The sequence below is a fragment of the Oryza sativa genome, chromosome 3 (assembly GCF_034140825.1).
Source record: "Oryza sativa Japonica Group chromosome 3, ASM3414082v1".
In the NCBI taxonomy this organism is placed as follows: Eukaryota; Viridiplantae; Streptophyta; class Magnoliopsida; order Poales; family Poaceae; genus Oryza; species Oryza sativa.
In genome coordinates, this window is record NC_089037.1 from 4,266,498 (window position 1) to 4,283,347 (window position 16,850).

The window sequence follows — 16,850 nt, forward strand, 5'->3', positions numbered from 1 at the left end:
TGGAAAAAAATAAAATTATAATAATTACTATATGATTAGATATCGTTTTTATAATATCAGCTCTTTAAGAAAAATATATTCTTCAAATAGACCTAGTAATCTTATGTGCAATTCATAATTTACCATAATAATAATAATAATAATAATAATAATAATAATAATAATAATAATAATAATAATAATAATAATAATAATAATAATAACAGTCTTCAACCTAAAAATTGAAAGAAAAATCATAAGATGGAACCAAGAATTGAGGACAATCTCATAACGGAAAACGAATAGGAGTAGAGAATTATTGTTTTTAGGGTAACTGGAGTCTAGTTTAATTTTTCATTATGAGGACGATATACAAAAATCGTGTATAACGTTTAACGAAAGCACTTCGGTTTTTAGTAGTGTGTGATCTCCAACTGCTCTTTGTTAGACGAAACCAGGCATGGTCAGGACGGTTACTTCAATCCTGAGACCAGTCATTAAATCAAAAGAGTTATCAAGGTCGAAGAATAAAAAAGACGTTTTCTCAAATATTTTATTTAGTGGGGTATAGGATTAGAAATATTAATATTAACGTTAACAGAAAGTCGAGTCAATCTCCTGTTAGTTATTAATTTCTCTAGCGAACAACTGTGTATGATATCACAGAAGCATGAGGTCTCCTTGAAAGCCAGGCATTAGTTTGTGCGTTAAAATATTTCTTGTTAATTATCCGCCTCACACCCTCGATGATTAGTTTTTTTTTACGGACCTCGCTGATTAGTTGCTCTAGACGGAAACGGATTCGATTTACATGGCGGGGTTGTTTGATGGGGAAAACGCTTTGTAGACGATATCAGTACGAATCGAAAACGGACGACATACGAAAACTTGTGGCAAAAACATCTTAAACTTTTATATTTATGGTAGTATGTGCTAATCCTTCACTTTGATCCTCGTGCCGGCGGGGAGGGTTTCTAATCCCTCCAAATAGCTAGTCGGGTTTCAATCAACTTTAGGTGGCGCTAGCTGTGGGAGAGAGAGACAAATTACAGGCAGCATGTGCATCGACATTCTCCGTGTTCTTTGCTTTTCCTTTCGTCCTTCCAAGAGATAGCTATGAACCACGGTTGCATTTTTGTCGAAGCAACTGGCCATTTTTGTCACACACTCACACACCCTTTCGGCTGGAAAATGATTGGTGGCACGTACGGCTGCACGGTGGATCGGCGAACCACAGGAGTGTCGCTGCTATTCTGTTCGCACCACGCGTTGGATAAATTGGATTATGGCTTTTATTATCTGGTCCAAACAAACACCACTCGCACGCCTGAAGATGACCGGAAGAGGCAGGTTTCTTGGACGATAGGTTTCACTACAGTATACCGCCATACCGGCACACCAGCAAACGTACGGTCTAGGGGTGAAAACGGTACGGAAACGGACGGAAACAACCTTTATCGTTTTCGTTTTCATATTTTTTTTCGGAATCGGAATCGAAATCGGAAACCCCGGAAACGAAAACGGAAACGAATATTATCGAAACCGAAAACGGAGCAAAAACGAACCGGCGCGGATACGGTAACGAAAATTTATCGGAATACATAAACCCCTCAAACTGAGCCTCACAGCAAAATATATTCTTCTATAACTTCAAATAATTTGCATAACAAATATTCTAAAAGAATACAGCAAAACAGAATGGTATAAGCCTATAAGGTATACACAATTCAGGTGCTATACTGCTATCAGCCTATCACTCCAGGAAATGGGTTTGAGAACAACAACAGAACATCAGTCCATCAACACTTAGTTCATCAATCATCACAGAACAGCAATAGTTCATCAATCATCACAGAACAGCAACGCACATCAGTCCATCAGTGTTTCAGTACTTAGTTCAATCACAAAACACATCACCCTATAAATACATAGTTCATCACAAAACATAGTTCAATCACAAAACACATCAGTACATGGTTCAAACATATCTCATCCACTTGTGCAGCAGGAGTACACTAATTTGAAATGGAAACTTGAAATTAGATGTAACTTGAAAATTAAATTGACCAACATTTTCTTCAAACATCCATTGGCGCAATGCCATCCTCATTAGAACATTCCGCTTCTACTGTCTCTGTCTCTTGTTCCGTTCCATTAGCCTTCAAAAAAAATGATAGAGCATTAGTAAAAGTGCAAAGTCAATCACTATATACACCTGCTGCTGCTGGTTGCTCAGATGCTGCCGCTGGGCTGCTGGCTGCTGCGAGGCGAGGAGCCGTCGGCGTTGGTGGCAGTGAGGAAGAGACTGCAGTGGTGGTGTCGTCGTCGCCTCGTCGGTGTGGTGGTTGTTCCGTCGGCGGCGGCGGTGGTGGCGACGGTGAAACGGCGAGACGCGGTGGGACGGCGCCTTGAGATGGCGGGGACCGAGCAGGCCGGCGGAGGTGCGAGATGGTGGCGGCGGCCGGCGGCGAAACGACGAAGAGCAAGGGCGGCGCGAGATGGTGGGGGCGAGGACGGCGGGGGCCAGCCGGCCAGGCGACCAGCAGTGGGCGGTGGGGCGCCGGCGCCACGGGCGGTGGGCGTGAGGGCACGCCGGCGCCGCGATGCCGCGATCTGGACGCCGCAGCCGCCGCTCCGCCTCCAACTCGCGAGTCGCGTCTGAGTTCTGAGTCTGACGGTCTCTCTCCTATAGGGTTAGCCGGTTAGGGTAGATGCCGCCGCGATTTGGGTTGGGCTGGGAAGCTAGGGATAAATTATGGACTATTGAATCTATGGGATTTTTAACTTCGGAAATTCCGACAATTTTTCCGGAATGTTTCCGATCGTTTCCGGGTTCCGACGGAAACTGCTTTTATCATATTCGATTCCGTTTCCGAGAAAATATTTCCGTTTTCGATTCCGATTCCGAGAAATTCCGAAAAAATTCCGACCGGCCGATTCCGTTTCCGAAAACATGACCGGAATCCGGAAAAATTCCGTACTGTTTTCACCCCTAGTACGGTCCCATCGTTAGCTTATTCGTGGAATAAGCCAAACGATATATTTGTAAACGAAAAATAATTTATGAATAAAATTTTTATATATGTGTTCTTAGCAATCTAAAAACAAAGACTGAAAAATAAATTTCGATAAAAAAACTCAAAATTAGCTTCAAATTTAATGTTTATTTAATGTTAAAAATTTAAATTTTAGCTACTAAACATAAACATAAACGAAAAGATGAGACCTGTAGACACGTAGTGCAATAGCAAGACCTATTGTTGATTATGTGTTAGCAATAAAAAATAATTTAACGATAATTTTTTTATATATGTTCTTAGGTATTTAAAAATAAATATTTTAAGATAAACTATGATTAAAAATCACAATAATCAACTAGAAAATTTACTTTTAAAATATATTTATTTTATTAAAAAATAAATTTAAATTTAGAATTATAAGTATAATCAAAACAACGAGCTGATACTATAGTAGTAGCATAGCACTAGTAACATCCGAAGCACAACGAGAAATAATTTAAAGGGGTAGAGATAAATCTGGTGAGAGCTCAAATCGGCGTCCCCATTTGACGCACAGTTAAAACGCACATGTTTGAATTCAACACTTGCCGAGTTGATTCCCCTGCACATCACGTCATCTCGGCATCTTCTACTGCTACATGGTGAACGAAAGCGTTGTTGTCCATGGGCCATGGCACAGGGGCGTCTGTGATATGGGATATTTCCCCCAGGAAAAGGTACCCTGTACGAAATGAAGACATTGGTTTTGTGACAGTGGTAACAAGGGTATGCTTAGTTTCGTGCTAAAATAAGTCTAACCATAATTTAGGAGTGGTATTTAAGTGTGAATGGTTCTGGAGTTACTGAACTTTAGAATGGTCGAATTGTTTAAGTTTTGTTTAGTTTGTTTTAGTATTTACTAAGAAGTTTGATATTACCGAAATTTGATAACGTTACAAGCTTACAAATGGCAATGAATCAAAGGCGCTATTACTATTTTTTTATATATGGCGTAGGCTTTTGTACAATTGTGCGGGATACTAGTTAGCTATTCAGTCATGGCTTATTTTTGAGAAAATCTAAGTTTTGGCATCCACAAGTGTCAACCTCTTCTCCTTTTTTTTTTCTATTAACGAGTGTAATATCTACAAAAGTACAAAGTTTGTCTATAAAATGCCACTACCGTCATATTTGTCGTCTTTCCATCCATACTTCCATAGCGTTTTATTAGCCCATGTGGAAAGATCATTTTGCTTTTGTGCTTGGACTCACCTTGCCACTCGGCTTTATGGTGGAGCTGTGCATCCAACGATTCGATTGTGTTGATCCCATCTAGATTCGCGCGGTCATGGTAACTGAGGGCAACGGAAACCTTATGGTTTGTCGATATGCGAGGACATATAGGCAGCTGGTGGCCTAAGGGGAATTGAACCAGTGGCAATGCCTTGGGTAAGGATGAGCCGATTGCCCAAGGAGGATGAGGTGGAGGTGGGAGTGCGCATTGAGGATAAGCCACTGATGACGTCTTATGCGAGGTTGAGCTTGTCGTGGCGGCCAGAGAAAGGACGCAACGGAGGTGTCTGGTGAAGGAATCGAGGACAAGCCGGCGGTGGGCAAGGAGACGTGGCACCACTAAAATAAAATCGTTTGTATAATGGTATTTGGTAAAACTCGATGGTGAAATGTAGAATTAGTAGATGTTTCTGGATAGCAAAATGTTACAGGCTTCAATGAAAGAGAGACCCAAAATAAGATCGGGCTAGATTTGTGGTACAACGAGAAGTCCCACAAAGCTGAATTCATCAAGGAATGGGTTGGATTTTAAACAGCAATATTATAGGCTTTTGGATTGAAAATATTTCTTGGATTAGCCCAAACCTAACAAGCCCAATAAGGCTGTGGGCTAGATTTTCTATCCAAACACATGGGCTAGTTTTAAGCATCGCCATTGCTGTCCTTTCAGTTGTAGAGGCTCGTGCTCCGCTTGATTCCCCCTTCCTCTTTCCGGCCATCCCACTGCCCCTTCCCAGCCTCCTCCTCTCGCCGCCGGCTAGAAGCGCCGATAGCTGCCGTCCTCCGTCACTTCCTGCTCCGGTCGCGTTCGTACCATCGTGTTACTCCCGTGTATGCCCGTTCCAGCCGTTCGGGACACCATGCGCACCACCTGTTTGCGGGATTGTCTAGCCAAGCTGTTGCGCCGCGGGGGCCAGCGCCAGGGCCAGAGCTGATTCTGCTGCCCCACACAGTTATCTTTCGCGCGGGGGATGACGCGGAGCCGCAACGTGAGGCAACGGAGCAAGAAAAAGCGGGTGCACGCGCTCGAGGTGGCCACGGAGCGGTGGAAGGTGCTCACCAAGGTGCTCGCCGTCGTCGACGCGCTCAAGAAGGAGGAGGAGCACGTCACCCCGCTCAAGCGCCTCGAGATCCTGCGCCCGCAGCTTGGGCTCACCAAGCCCAACAAGGTCGCCCACTTCGTGAGCCGCTCGCCGCAGCTCTTCGAGGTCTGCCGCGACAGCCGCGGCGTCATGTGGGCGGGCCTCTCGCCGCAGGCCGAGGCGCTCATCGAGGAGGAGGCGCGCCTGCTGGAGGATCACTCGCGCACGGCCGCTGAGTACGTCACCAGGCTGCTGATGATGTCGGTGGACCGTCGTCTGGCTATCGACAAGATTGCACATTTCAGGCGCGACATGGGGCTTCCTCATGATTTCAAGACACGATGGGTTCACATGTTCCCCGAGCAGTTCAGGGTGGTCAGGTTGGAGGATGGCGATTACCTGGAGCTTGTCTCTTGGAACCCAAACTGGGCAGTCACCGAGCTCGAGAAAAAGACAGCAGCATTGACTGGTGATGCAAATGCTAACGGCATTGGCAGTCCACCAGGAGAGCTCTCACTATCATTCCCCATGAAGTTCCCACCAAATTTTACAAGTTACTACAAATTCTACGGAAAAGTTCATCATTATGTGAAAAAAGGGAATACCGAGCAGTTTCAGAAGACAACATACCTATATCCTTATTCAGAGGCAAGAGGATTGACTCCTGGCTCGCCTGAATTTGATAAGAGGGCAGTTGCTGTGATGCACGAGGTACTGAACTTCACGTTGGAAAAGAGGCTGGTGATTGATCACCTCACATATTTCTGTCGTGAGTTTGTTATGCCGCAGAAGTTGATGAGGCTGCTTCTGAAGCATTATGGCATCTTTTATGTGTATGAGAGGGGGAAGCGGTTTAGCGTGTTCTTGACGAAGTCTTATGATGGGACAAAATTGATAGAGAAGTGCCCACTGGTGAGGTGGAAGGAAAAAGTTCTTCAACTTACCAGCTATAGAGGGAGGATCAAGAATCTTGGTAAATTTGCCGAGTTGTTTGATTCAGAGGACTATTTGTTTGGTAATGATGATAGTAGCAGTGCTACTGATTCTATATTGGATGTCAAAAGTGAAGATTCAGATGATATCATGGATGATGGCGCTCTTGCAGATGATACTGAGATGGATGTAGGGGATCTAAGTGATTGTTGCATAGAGTGAATAAGTGACATCCATTAATTTAAAGAGCAGTTTTTGATATTTGTTCCCTAACAATCAAGCTCCAAAAGTAAATTCTTGTGATCCTAGGGCAATGGTTATATTCTCTTACTCCCTCGCTCATGGCATATTTGGATTCTTTATATTAACCCGGGGCTTAAATAGAAACTCTTGCTGATTGGATATGTACTTCTTGCTTATTGCTAAAAATATAAACCATGCGTACTTTATGTTTATGTAGATCAGTTGGTTCTTCCTTTTTTATTCACAGAAGATGATATTTGCAAAAAATTGTGCCAAAGCATTATATATTGAAGTTATGAAACGTCAAGCAAGATTTGTTTTAACAGTAATCGCTATGTCTGAATTCAGTTTTCTAGCCTTCCAGTTGGTGATGGATTCAATATTCAGATAAGTACATCGCTACTATTTGTCATCGGCTATTTGAAAGCTTTATTTACACATAGTTAACTGTGTGCTGTAAGAAGGGAATATTTTTGTTTATGGTGTCATAATAAGACTTCCAAAAGGGTTTTGAAGAAGCTGAACAGCCGGCCAACGTGGAAGTGTGGAACTTGAACTCTAGTGCTCGGTAAGAAATTCTGTTTGGATAATTTCTAGAGACTCAAAAGAGATCATACTGTAGTACGGAGTACATAATTTTATTGACAGAGATTTTGTAGATGTTGCCACTTTTTTTAAAAAACTTGGTCAAACTTTAAAAAGTTTGACTCTAAGATAAACCAAAATTGCGTTATAATATGAAATGGAGGGAGTAGTTACTCCAGTAAATTAGTTATTTGCTCTAGGTGCTATTAATTTTCGTATGTGCTTTATTAAGTGTTCTTTGTGGCTGCTGTTTTTTTTAAGAAAAGAACATTCCGTAGCCCATTAGATGTGTTTCAGGAGTAACTGGATTGTCTATGTTTGTCTTGTTCTTTTATAAGGTCTAAGGTTTGTACCGAGGTAAAAAAGGATAAAGTACAAGTCTTCCTGCTGACATAAGTGATAATACCTGATAATGCTCTGTTTTGTCTTCCTGCTAACATAATCCATTCTTACATTGGCCAGCAATTCTACTGATGACTTTAAAATAGTGTCAGAATTTTTAACGTACTGTATGTCTGTACTGCTCATTTCTTGCCAAAAACTTGAAAATCTAGCAACTTGTGTATATGATGAAACTAGGTCCCAGTTACATTCCTTCATGTATTATTTGGTGGTGGTGGTGCTTCTGCTGCTGTATGCAGTAGAAAAGAAATATACTATCTACCTGGTCGTCTTTTGATAACAACATTAAGGAAGGCGAATAATATTCCTTGCAGCATGTACTCCATTTTTAATATGCTATTTTAGAAGATTTTACTAGAGGGAATATTGTTTATTTATCTTAACACTAGCTTCAAGATGACAAATTGCTGTAGAATGCATTCTGCTTATTTCCACTGATGATTTACAGATTTAACATTGAAAAATTCATTCCTGTTCACAAACAGTTACGCCGTGTTTAGTTCCAAAATAATTCTTCAAACTTCCAACTTTTCCATCACATCAAAACTTTCCTACACACACAAATTTTCAACTTTTCCGTCACATCGTTCCAATTTCAACCAAACTTCCAATTTTAGTGTGAACTAAACACAATCTTAATATTTCACTTGAGCGTTCAGTGACCAAAAGTGACCAGTCTATTGGGAGATCCATCACCTCTGCTACAAACAAGCTCACATGGCTATCAGAGGAAGGGCTTAATGCTACCACATGGGGGCATGGTGTCACATTTATTTCCTGGATGGTTGCAACCATGAATGTTCTTACTGCACTAGAGATCTCCCATACAGCCAACCGGCCATACGAGATTCTCTCTCATTTTTTGGTCGAAAAATATGGGATGCTCATTTGGACGGAGCCATGTTCCTTATTTAAGGCTTAACACGGCCATGCATTATGACTATCATTATACTCTATATTATCATTTTTTTTCAGAATTTTTCACAACTATTTGCATCAAATTTGAAAGAAAAAGGTATACGAGGGGATATCCCGATATCCCCTTGAGGGATTAGAATCCACTCCCATACTATTGCAGGTTTATCAGATTTGCCAGTGGGACATCATCGGCACGATCCATATATTCTCTCATCGTTCAGATTCGATACATCATGCTATGGTGGCCATCACTCATATGAATGATCATCTTCGCATGGTTATATTATCAAGATGATGAAGAAGTGTTTTATATCTCTAGTTTCTGCATCCTCGTGCATACAGGCCAAAAGGTCCAGTATTCTTTTTCATTAAAACAAATATCAGGTTTGGCATTTATTTTTCAAACCATTTTCTTAGCTTAGCATTTGGCTTTTGCTTAATGCCGCAACCTTAGCCTTTTGATCTATCATCAAGTCAATTCTTCTCTCCGTAGAGACTGTGTGACAGCACGGCCATCATGGCTTAACATTTGCTGCGCCAATTTAAAGCAGGCTGGAAGTAGTTGAAGGCCATTGCCAGAAATTGCTGATCAAACCATTAATTTTGTCTGTATCATTCTCGTTATCATAAGCAAGTCGCACTAGTGTTATATATGCATCTGACCAACCCAAAAAGACCCATTGGCTGACTATTGTTGGTGCCACTATATGATCGCTATCCTGCTGATCGTGACCAATGTTTCTTGAAGAGTGTGGTACATACCTGTAACGAAATGCAGATCAATCCGGTCTCTAGTGGGTGATGGTTAAGTTAGAACTCCCAACTGCACATATGCACCACCATAAATAAATGTGCTTGTAGATTAATCCATGTCGCTGTTGCTTCGAATATATGAGCTGAAGGTCTTGATCGTGTATTCGTGTTGGATGCTTAGATCATTGTGTATCTGGAATTTTTCTTCTTGAGGACCTATTGACGGTTGTCTTCTTTAGTCAGGGAAGTGGCTCTCAGGGTTGCTTTCACGCTCAGGAGGTTTTAACCAAAAGTTCCTTCAAGGTGCCTATGGTAATTTTACTACTACAGATTCCTCTAGAACTCACCAGCTTTGAGGAAATTCATGTGTAAAACTGTGTTCTATACAAGGCAAAACTCTGAAGTCTGAAGAAACAAAGCAGCAGCCCGGTGAAGAAATGAATTGTGTTAGCAGGAAGTAACATCACATGGCGGACCGTGTATTCAATCAGTCAAGTGCTACTATCGGCGCAGCTGGTGGTTACTGGTTAGCAGTTGAACCGATGGATGGATGATATGACGAATTCTGGATTGTACAGTCGTACAGATGAACTGCATGTCCATTGGCTTGGGGAGAACTAACCGAAAAGGGCCTCATGCTAAACCGAACAGTAAGTGCTGGGGATATTTTTGGATCCTTTTTCCTTTGCAGCTTGCTGCAGCACTGATCTCATCGAATGGTTAATTAAGCCCTTGTTTAGTTATAAATTTTTTCTTCAAACTTACAATTTTTCCATCACATCAAAACTTTCCTACACATATAAACTTTCAGCTTTTTCGTCACATCGTTCTAATTTCAACCAAACTTTCAATTTTAGCATGAACTAAACCCACCCTAAGACTCTTACAGTTGCAGGACTGGCACCAAGTCACCAGAGTTTTTTTTTTTTAAGCAGAGAACAGCATGAAAGCTGAACAGGTTTTCGCCGCTACCTAATAAAGAGGCCCTCCATGAAATCTCCTCCGCCTCTTCCTTCTACCACTGCGCGGTCAATCAATAAGGGCCAGCTAGTTGATCAAGAATGCCAGATCAGTGTCCAAGCAGCAGTGCAGGTGCAGCACTCTGTACATGTACATCCTCCTCCCATCAACACAGTTATTGATTCACAGCTTTGTAGCAGTAACAGGATTGATTCCACATGTGTAGTACATCTCAATAATAAACGGGTTTAATGTCAAAATAAGCATATGGAGTTGAATCTTTGAGCTCTGTTTGATTCTATTATTGAGTAGATCATCGATTTGATTATAGGGATAATCAAATGTTTTGAGTAATAGATTTAACAAATGAATTAAAATAAGTGGTCTAAATAATACAATATTTGTTTTCAGTGAACTTTTTTTTTAAATGTGGAGTTAAAGAATTCATTTTAATAATTCAGTGAATAGGCTGAAAAGAACAGAGAGAGTACAGCATATCCATGCACATTTTTTCTTTATAGACAATGCTGGTGTTTGCACATGTTCTGTAGGAGTAGTTATTACTGCTACAAAGTCAGTGATCAGTTAAGCCAAAGCTGTGGCCATGAATTTGCTATGCTAGCAGTATGATTCCAGTACTTGCAGTTACAACATGGTGCACAGGCTCACAGCAAACAGATGCATGTATATGCAAGAACACCATGCATTGAGGCAGACCTTTCCTGGCTTGCTCTCTAAATGGCATTAACTGCCATCTACCCACCCACCCACCCACCACCATCTCCTCCCCCAACCCCTGCACTGCTCTCCCTATATCTAAAGTCTCCGAGATCATCTCATCACTTCACTGCCTTCTCATTTACTGCAGAAGGTGAAGGTGAAGGAGGAGGCGGCCATGGCGAGGGAGCAGGCGCTGCTGTTGACGGAGATCGTGAACCGCGGCGTGGAGCCGTCGGGGCCGGACGCCGGGTCGCCGACGTTCTCGGTGCGGGTGCGGCGGCGGCTGCCGGACTTCCTCCAGTCGGTGAACCTCAAGTACGTGCGGCTCGGGTACCACTACCTCATCAGCCACGGCGTGTACCTGGCCACCATCCCGGTCATCGTGCTCGTCTGCGGCGCCGAGGTCGGCAGCCTCAGCCGAGACGAGCTGTGGCGCAAGGTCTGGGGCGAGGCCACCTACGACCTCGCCACCGTCCTCGCCTTCCTCGCCGTCCTCGCCTTCACCATCTCCGTCTACATCATGTCCAGGCCTAGGCCCGTCTACCTCATCGACTTCGCCTGCTACAAACCAGCCGACGAACTCAAGGTAATACTACTTAATTCCATGCTTAATCACGTATACACATATTCGGTAGTTCATCGGAGTAGATTAGTATTATATTACTAGTATTATGTTTAAATGAAAGCATATTATGCCAATGTGTGAAGCTCCTAGGATCTATGATTTGTTACTGCGCAAGAAACTTGTTCGTTCTAACATTTCAGATCTCACGTAAATTGAATCGGCCAAGGTTTTATTCTGAAACAATAAAAGCATATTTCTGGTGCAAAAGGATAGATCGGATAAAACATATATATTGACGTTATACAAAGTGCTCAAGGACTAAATGAAGGTCTCATATGGAGCTAGCATAGGATCGAATTTCATGATTCATGGAATCCACATGGTCCTTCAGTGATCTAGCCAACTGTTTTTCAAACAGCGCCATTCTTTTTTTTTTTTTGAGACGAATCAAACAACGCAAATTAAAACTGCAAATATACTTTTGGATTTACCGGACGTAGTAGCTGAAATCTCAAAACTGTGAAAGCTATTCAAGGTGAGGTGTGAAGAGAAAACTCTTGGAACGTGTAAGCCTTGGGCCTCCTTTAATGGTTGAGCTAGCTCATGCTTGTCCACCTCATATAAGAGATAGTAAAAAGTCTACCTCTCCCATAGATTGTCTCATAGCACATTGTATAAAATGCTTTAGGTTTCACAATTTCTTTAGTAGCTTAGCTCTTAAAGAAGAGATAGTGCATTCTCTTTCCTTATCTTCTCTCTCTTCCACATCATACAAAAGCTGATGTGGAGATTTATGAGCTAGCTGACTTACCTTTGTTGGAGGAGGGTTTAGTATTAACTGCTGGATGAACTTGCATTGACAACAACAAAAAAAAAAAAACTCATCATCAGTTGGGCTTTTAGTTGTGAATAACTATTGGTATAGTGGTGTCTATAGCTAGTACTACTCCGCATGGTCCTTTAATACGGTCATAATCCTTGCCAGCTACTACCAGCTCAAATGCTTTTAATGTAGCACACATTCACTATTTGAGCACTGACAAATCTGCCCGGCACTGACTGAAATACCCGAGCCACGCTCATACGATTACCACCTCCATTTTACTTGACAGCCCTAGATAGAACCGGTGTGATTCGTCTTTTTTTTTTCCTTGAGATTTCACCACATTGGCATATTTGAAATCATCTTGAATTAAATTTTTAGAAATTATATCATTAGATCCATCATAAAAAAAATACTTCCATACTTAGTATACGCTTGTTATTACTCCCTCCATTTCAGGTTATAAAATATTTTGACTTTGGTCAAAGTCAAACTTTCAAGTTTGACCAAGTTTATATAAAAAAATAGTAATATTTTCGACCGAAGATAAATTTATTATAAAAATATATTTAATTATTAATTTAATAAAACTAATTTGCTAATTTAAATATTACCATATTTTTCATATTTGTCTATAAACTTAGTTAAATTTGAAGCAGTTTGACTTTGACCAAAGTCAAAACATCTTATAACATGAAACGGAGGGATTATATCCTAACACAACGTTGTAAAATGTGCAATGGTCAAAGCAATATCTTAGAAATTGCACAAAAAAAAAAGAACGGAGGTAGTGCTATTTTGTATGAATCAAATTCATTTATCATATATTGATTCTACACCTAATAAGTTTACACTAGATAGATGCTTTTCCTTGTGCCCGAGTGCCTCTGTTATCTTGTACTGTATGTTACTTTTAGTATAAATACTGCCATCATTCTCAAGTAAAGTCTTTGACCACTGCTTTTTTCCCTGATTACTCTATGTTGACTAAAGGAATGGTAATAAAATATTAACTGAATATTATAAAGTATTTACATGATATATTAGATCCAAAATTGATAAGAAGCTCCTCCTTAGTAGATACTCCAAAAGAAACTCTAGTTATATCTTTGCAGACTTAGGCCTGGTTTAGTTCTCCAATTTTTTTTCCCTAAAACATAACATCGAATCTTTGAACACATGCATGGAGCATTAAATATAAATTACAAAAACTAATTGCACAGTTAGGGGGGAAATCACGAGACGAATCTTTTGAGCCTAATTAGTCCATAATTAGCCATATGTGCTACAGTAATCCACATGTGCTAATGACAGATTAATTAGGCTCAAAAGATTTGTCTCGCGGTTTCCAAACGAGTTATGAAATTATTTTTTCATTCGTATCCGAAAACCCCTTCGACATCCGGTGAAATATCTGATATGACATATAAAAAATTTCTTTTCACGAAACCGCGTTATGAAATTAGTTTTTTCATTCGTATCTGAAAACCTCTTTCGACATCCGGTAAAATATCTGATGTGACATATAAAAATTTTCTTTTCACGAACTAAACAGGCCCTTATATGCTACACATCACTAAGTTTTGGAAAACAGTTTGTTGGCTACCATTATTTTGTTGGAGTCTTGAATGCAAGTTAGGAGGCACCTTTGGTTGGGCCCCAGTCCTTGGAAGTGAATGGGCAGGGCAGGGTCGAAGTTATGACGAGCTGGTAGGATGCTTTCGGTTATGGCCAGGCCAGCCGGTGACTCGATCAGTCGATCGCTCTCACTTGCTCGTGTCATCAAATACGGTTGGGCGATTGGGCACACACATTCAATGAGCCGAACCGTATTATTAAACCGTAAATGTTTTGCGTGAGCACACATTTTCTTTTCGAAAAATGTTTTGCGTGAGCACACAAACCACAACCTGCACTATCCTTGCACGCACGATGGATTTGAGTCAAACAACCAAGTTTACCCGGTTCGCATGCATGAAATTTCTTCGATTTCACTTGTTACTTACAGTTTGTAATCAGTTTGATGCATTATGGTACTAGCTGGTGATTTGTAAGCAAGGATGTGATTTTGCATGGACAATTGCTTGCAGGTGTCGAAGGCGGAGTTCATCGATCTGGCGAGGAAGTCGGGCAAGTTCGACGAGGATAGCCTGGCGTTCCAGTCGCGGCTGCTGGCCAAGTCTGGCATCGGCGACGAGTCCTACATGCCGCGCTGCGTGTTCGAGCCGGGCACCAACTGCGCCACCATGAAGGAAGGCCGCGCCGAGGCGTCCGCCGCCATGTTCGCCGCGCTGGACGAGCTGTTCGACAAGTGCCGCGTCCGCCCCAAGGACGTCGGCGTGCTCGTCGTCAACTGCAGCCTCTTCAACCCGACGCCGTCGCTGTCCGCCATGATCGTCAACCACTACAAGATGCGCGGGAACATCCTCAGCTACAACCTCGGCGGCATGGGGTGCAGCGCCGGCGTCATCGCGGTGGACCTCGCCCGCGACATGCTCCAGGCCAGCGGCGCGGGGCTCGCCGTCGTCGTCAGCACGGAGGCCGTCTCCTTCACCTGGTACGCCGGGAAGCGCCGCTCCATGCTCATCCCCAACGCCTTCTTCCGCGCCGGCTGCGCCGCCGTGCTGCTCTCCAACCGCCGCAGGGACTTCCACCGCGCCAAGTACCAGCTCGAGCACATCGTGCGCACCCACAAGGGCGCCGACGACCGCAGCTTCCGGTCGGTGTACCAGGAGGAGGACGAGCAGCGGATCAAGGGCCTGTCCATCAGCCGCGACCTCGTGGAGGTCGGCGGCCACGCGCTCAAGACCAACATCACCACCCTGGGCCCGCTCGTGCTTCCGTTCTCGGAGCAGATCCTCTTCTTCGCCGGCGTGCTCTTCCGCCACCTGTTCCCGTCCAAGACCTCCGCCCCGCCGCCGCCGTCCGCCGACGGCGACGCCTCCGCCGCCGCTCCCTACATCCCGGACTTCAAGCGCGCGTTCGAGCACTTCTGCATGCACGCGGCGAGCCGCGACGTGCTGGAGCACCTGCAGGGCAACCTGGGCCTCCGCGACGGCGACCTGGAGGCGTCGCGCGCCGCGCTCCACCGCTTCGGCAACACGTCGAGCAGCAGCATCTGGTACGAGCTGGCGTACCTGGAGGCCAAGGGCCGCGTCCGCCGCGGCGACCGCGTGTGGCAGCTCGCCTTCGGCTCCGGGTTCAAGTGCAACAGCGCCGTGTGGCGCGCCGTCCGCCGCGTGCGCCGCCCGGCGCGCAGCCCGTGGCTGGACTGCGTCGAGCAGTACCCGGCTCGCATGAACGCTTAAGCTGCAGTGGTAAGTATGCAGAGGCTAATGAACGGAAAATTACTGCAACGTCAAAAGACGGGATCGGCATGCGATGCCGGTTAAGGTTCAAGCTTGATTAATTTGTGTTGGTGTATTAGCAAGTCGGTTTATGAGCCATAGACTACCATAAAAGTTGTGCGAGACATGTGTACTGAACCAGTGTACGCGAGTTCGGTGATATGTGAACTTATCTACGTTTGATTCTATTATTTATACTGTCATATGCTACTTGAATTAACCTGGTGGCTGTTTATTAAGTGTTGCTGCAATGGACTGATAGTTGTTCAAGTATATGTGTTTTATTTGGTCCCTGGACTAGCAAGATAGGGAGCATAGCACACATTTCCTTTTTTTAATAGAGTAATTTTTACAAAACTTAATATATTTTTATCAAACTATCACAAAACTTCACATTTAAGATGTTGTATTATTAAATTATAGATTTAACACTGAATTTGTCACAAAACTATTGATTTAAGATTAAGTATTACAAAACCACATATTTAACAATAAAATTATCATAAAACTATAATGTTTATAGTTAAAATTCTTAGCACCAATGTTATGATCAAGCTATAAACGTCCAAGTTACAAGTTTATAGCTCCTTGTCCCATATGCCTATAAGAATTAAAAGTAAGCTAAAAATGTTAAAATGGAAACGAGACGACTTGCCATAATACCATATGGCCCTAGCATATTTCCGTTCCAACCCCAAAATATTTTTGAAACTGATGGACTTTCAAGTTTTAATAAAATTTTAGGATGTCTCGCTAGTTTCTGCTTCATTGAACATGGGTGTATGAGTACGATGTTACGTATGCAGTGACGTGTGTATATACGTTACCACGCAATAAAAGAAAGACAACGTTGCATCACCAACTTTACTAAGTTTTCGGCTATTTTTACAGGTAATTTGCCTTGGCACACAATCCGAATTTTCCTCCAAAGAAAATCGCACACACAATCCACTCACTCCGTCTCCATTTTAAAATATCTGTCACTGTAAATATTCATATTTAAACTCTAAGCATTTTTTTCTAAAAAAAGTACAAATGTTTAAAGGATTATATATTTTGAAAGTACATGATACTGACAGTTGAGATCGGACTAGAAACTTAGACTTTATCCGCCAGCTCATCAGACCCATAAGCCCACCAACGGCTTTCCGGCCCATAATCCCTCTTGGACGGCATAGACAGCTTTTGCTCTTTACGGCCCAACTACCCGAGTTGAGCCCAAGCGGCCCACCAAGCTGCCTCGCCCCA

At 42.9% G+C, this 16,850-nt stretch overlaps 2 protein-coding genes across 2 annotated transcripts; both read left to right on the plus strand.

Moving 5' to 3' along the window:
- Window positions 1-4,943: 4,943 nt before the first annotated feature.
- LOC4331835 (protein WHAT'S THIS FACTOR 1, chloroplastic) lies at window positions 4,944-6,745 on the plus strand. The gene has a single exon (XM_015776895.3). It carries the CDS (start codon window positions 5,243-5,245, stop codon window positions 6,506-6,508), a length of 1,266 nt encoding a protein of 421 aa, XP_015632381.1. The 5' UTR covers window positions 4,944-5,242; the 3' UTR covers window positions 6,509-6,745.
- Window positions 6,746-10,988: 4,243 nt separating this feature from the next.
- Window positions 10,989-15,822, plus strand: LOC4331836 (3-ketoacyl-CoA synthase 10). The gene is made up of 2 exons (XM_015776894.3): window positions 10,989-11,453; window positions 14,346-15,822. Exons 1-2 carry the CDS (start codon window positions 11,043-11,045, stop codon window positions 15,561-15,563), a joined length of 1,629 nt encoding a protein of 542 aa, XP_015632380.1. The 5' UTR covers window positions 10,989-11,042; the 3' UTR covers window positions 15,564-15,822.
- The last annotated feature ends 1,028 nt before the right edge of the window (window positions 15,823-16,850 follow it).

Coding starts and splice junctions, on each gene's coding strand:
- LOC4331835 (XM_015776895.3), top strand. CDS start 5,243: ATGACGCGGAGCCGCAACGTGAGGCAACGGAGCAAGAAAAAGCGGGTG.
- LOC4331836 (XM_015776894.3), top strand. CDS start 11,043: ATGGCGAGGGAGCAGGCGCTGCTGTTGACGGAGATCGTGAACCGCGGC. Junction 11,454..14,345: donor AACCAGCCGACGAACTCAAG/GTAATACTACTT, acceptor AATTGCTTGCAG/GTGTCGAAGGCGGAGTTCAT.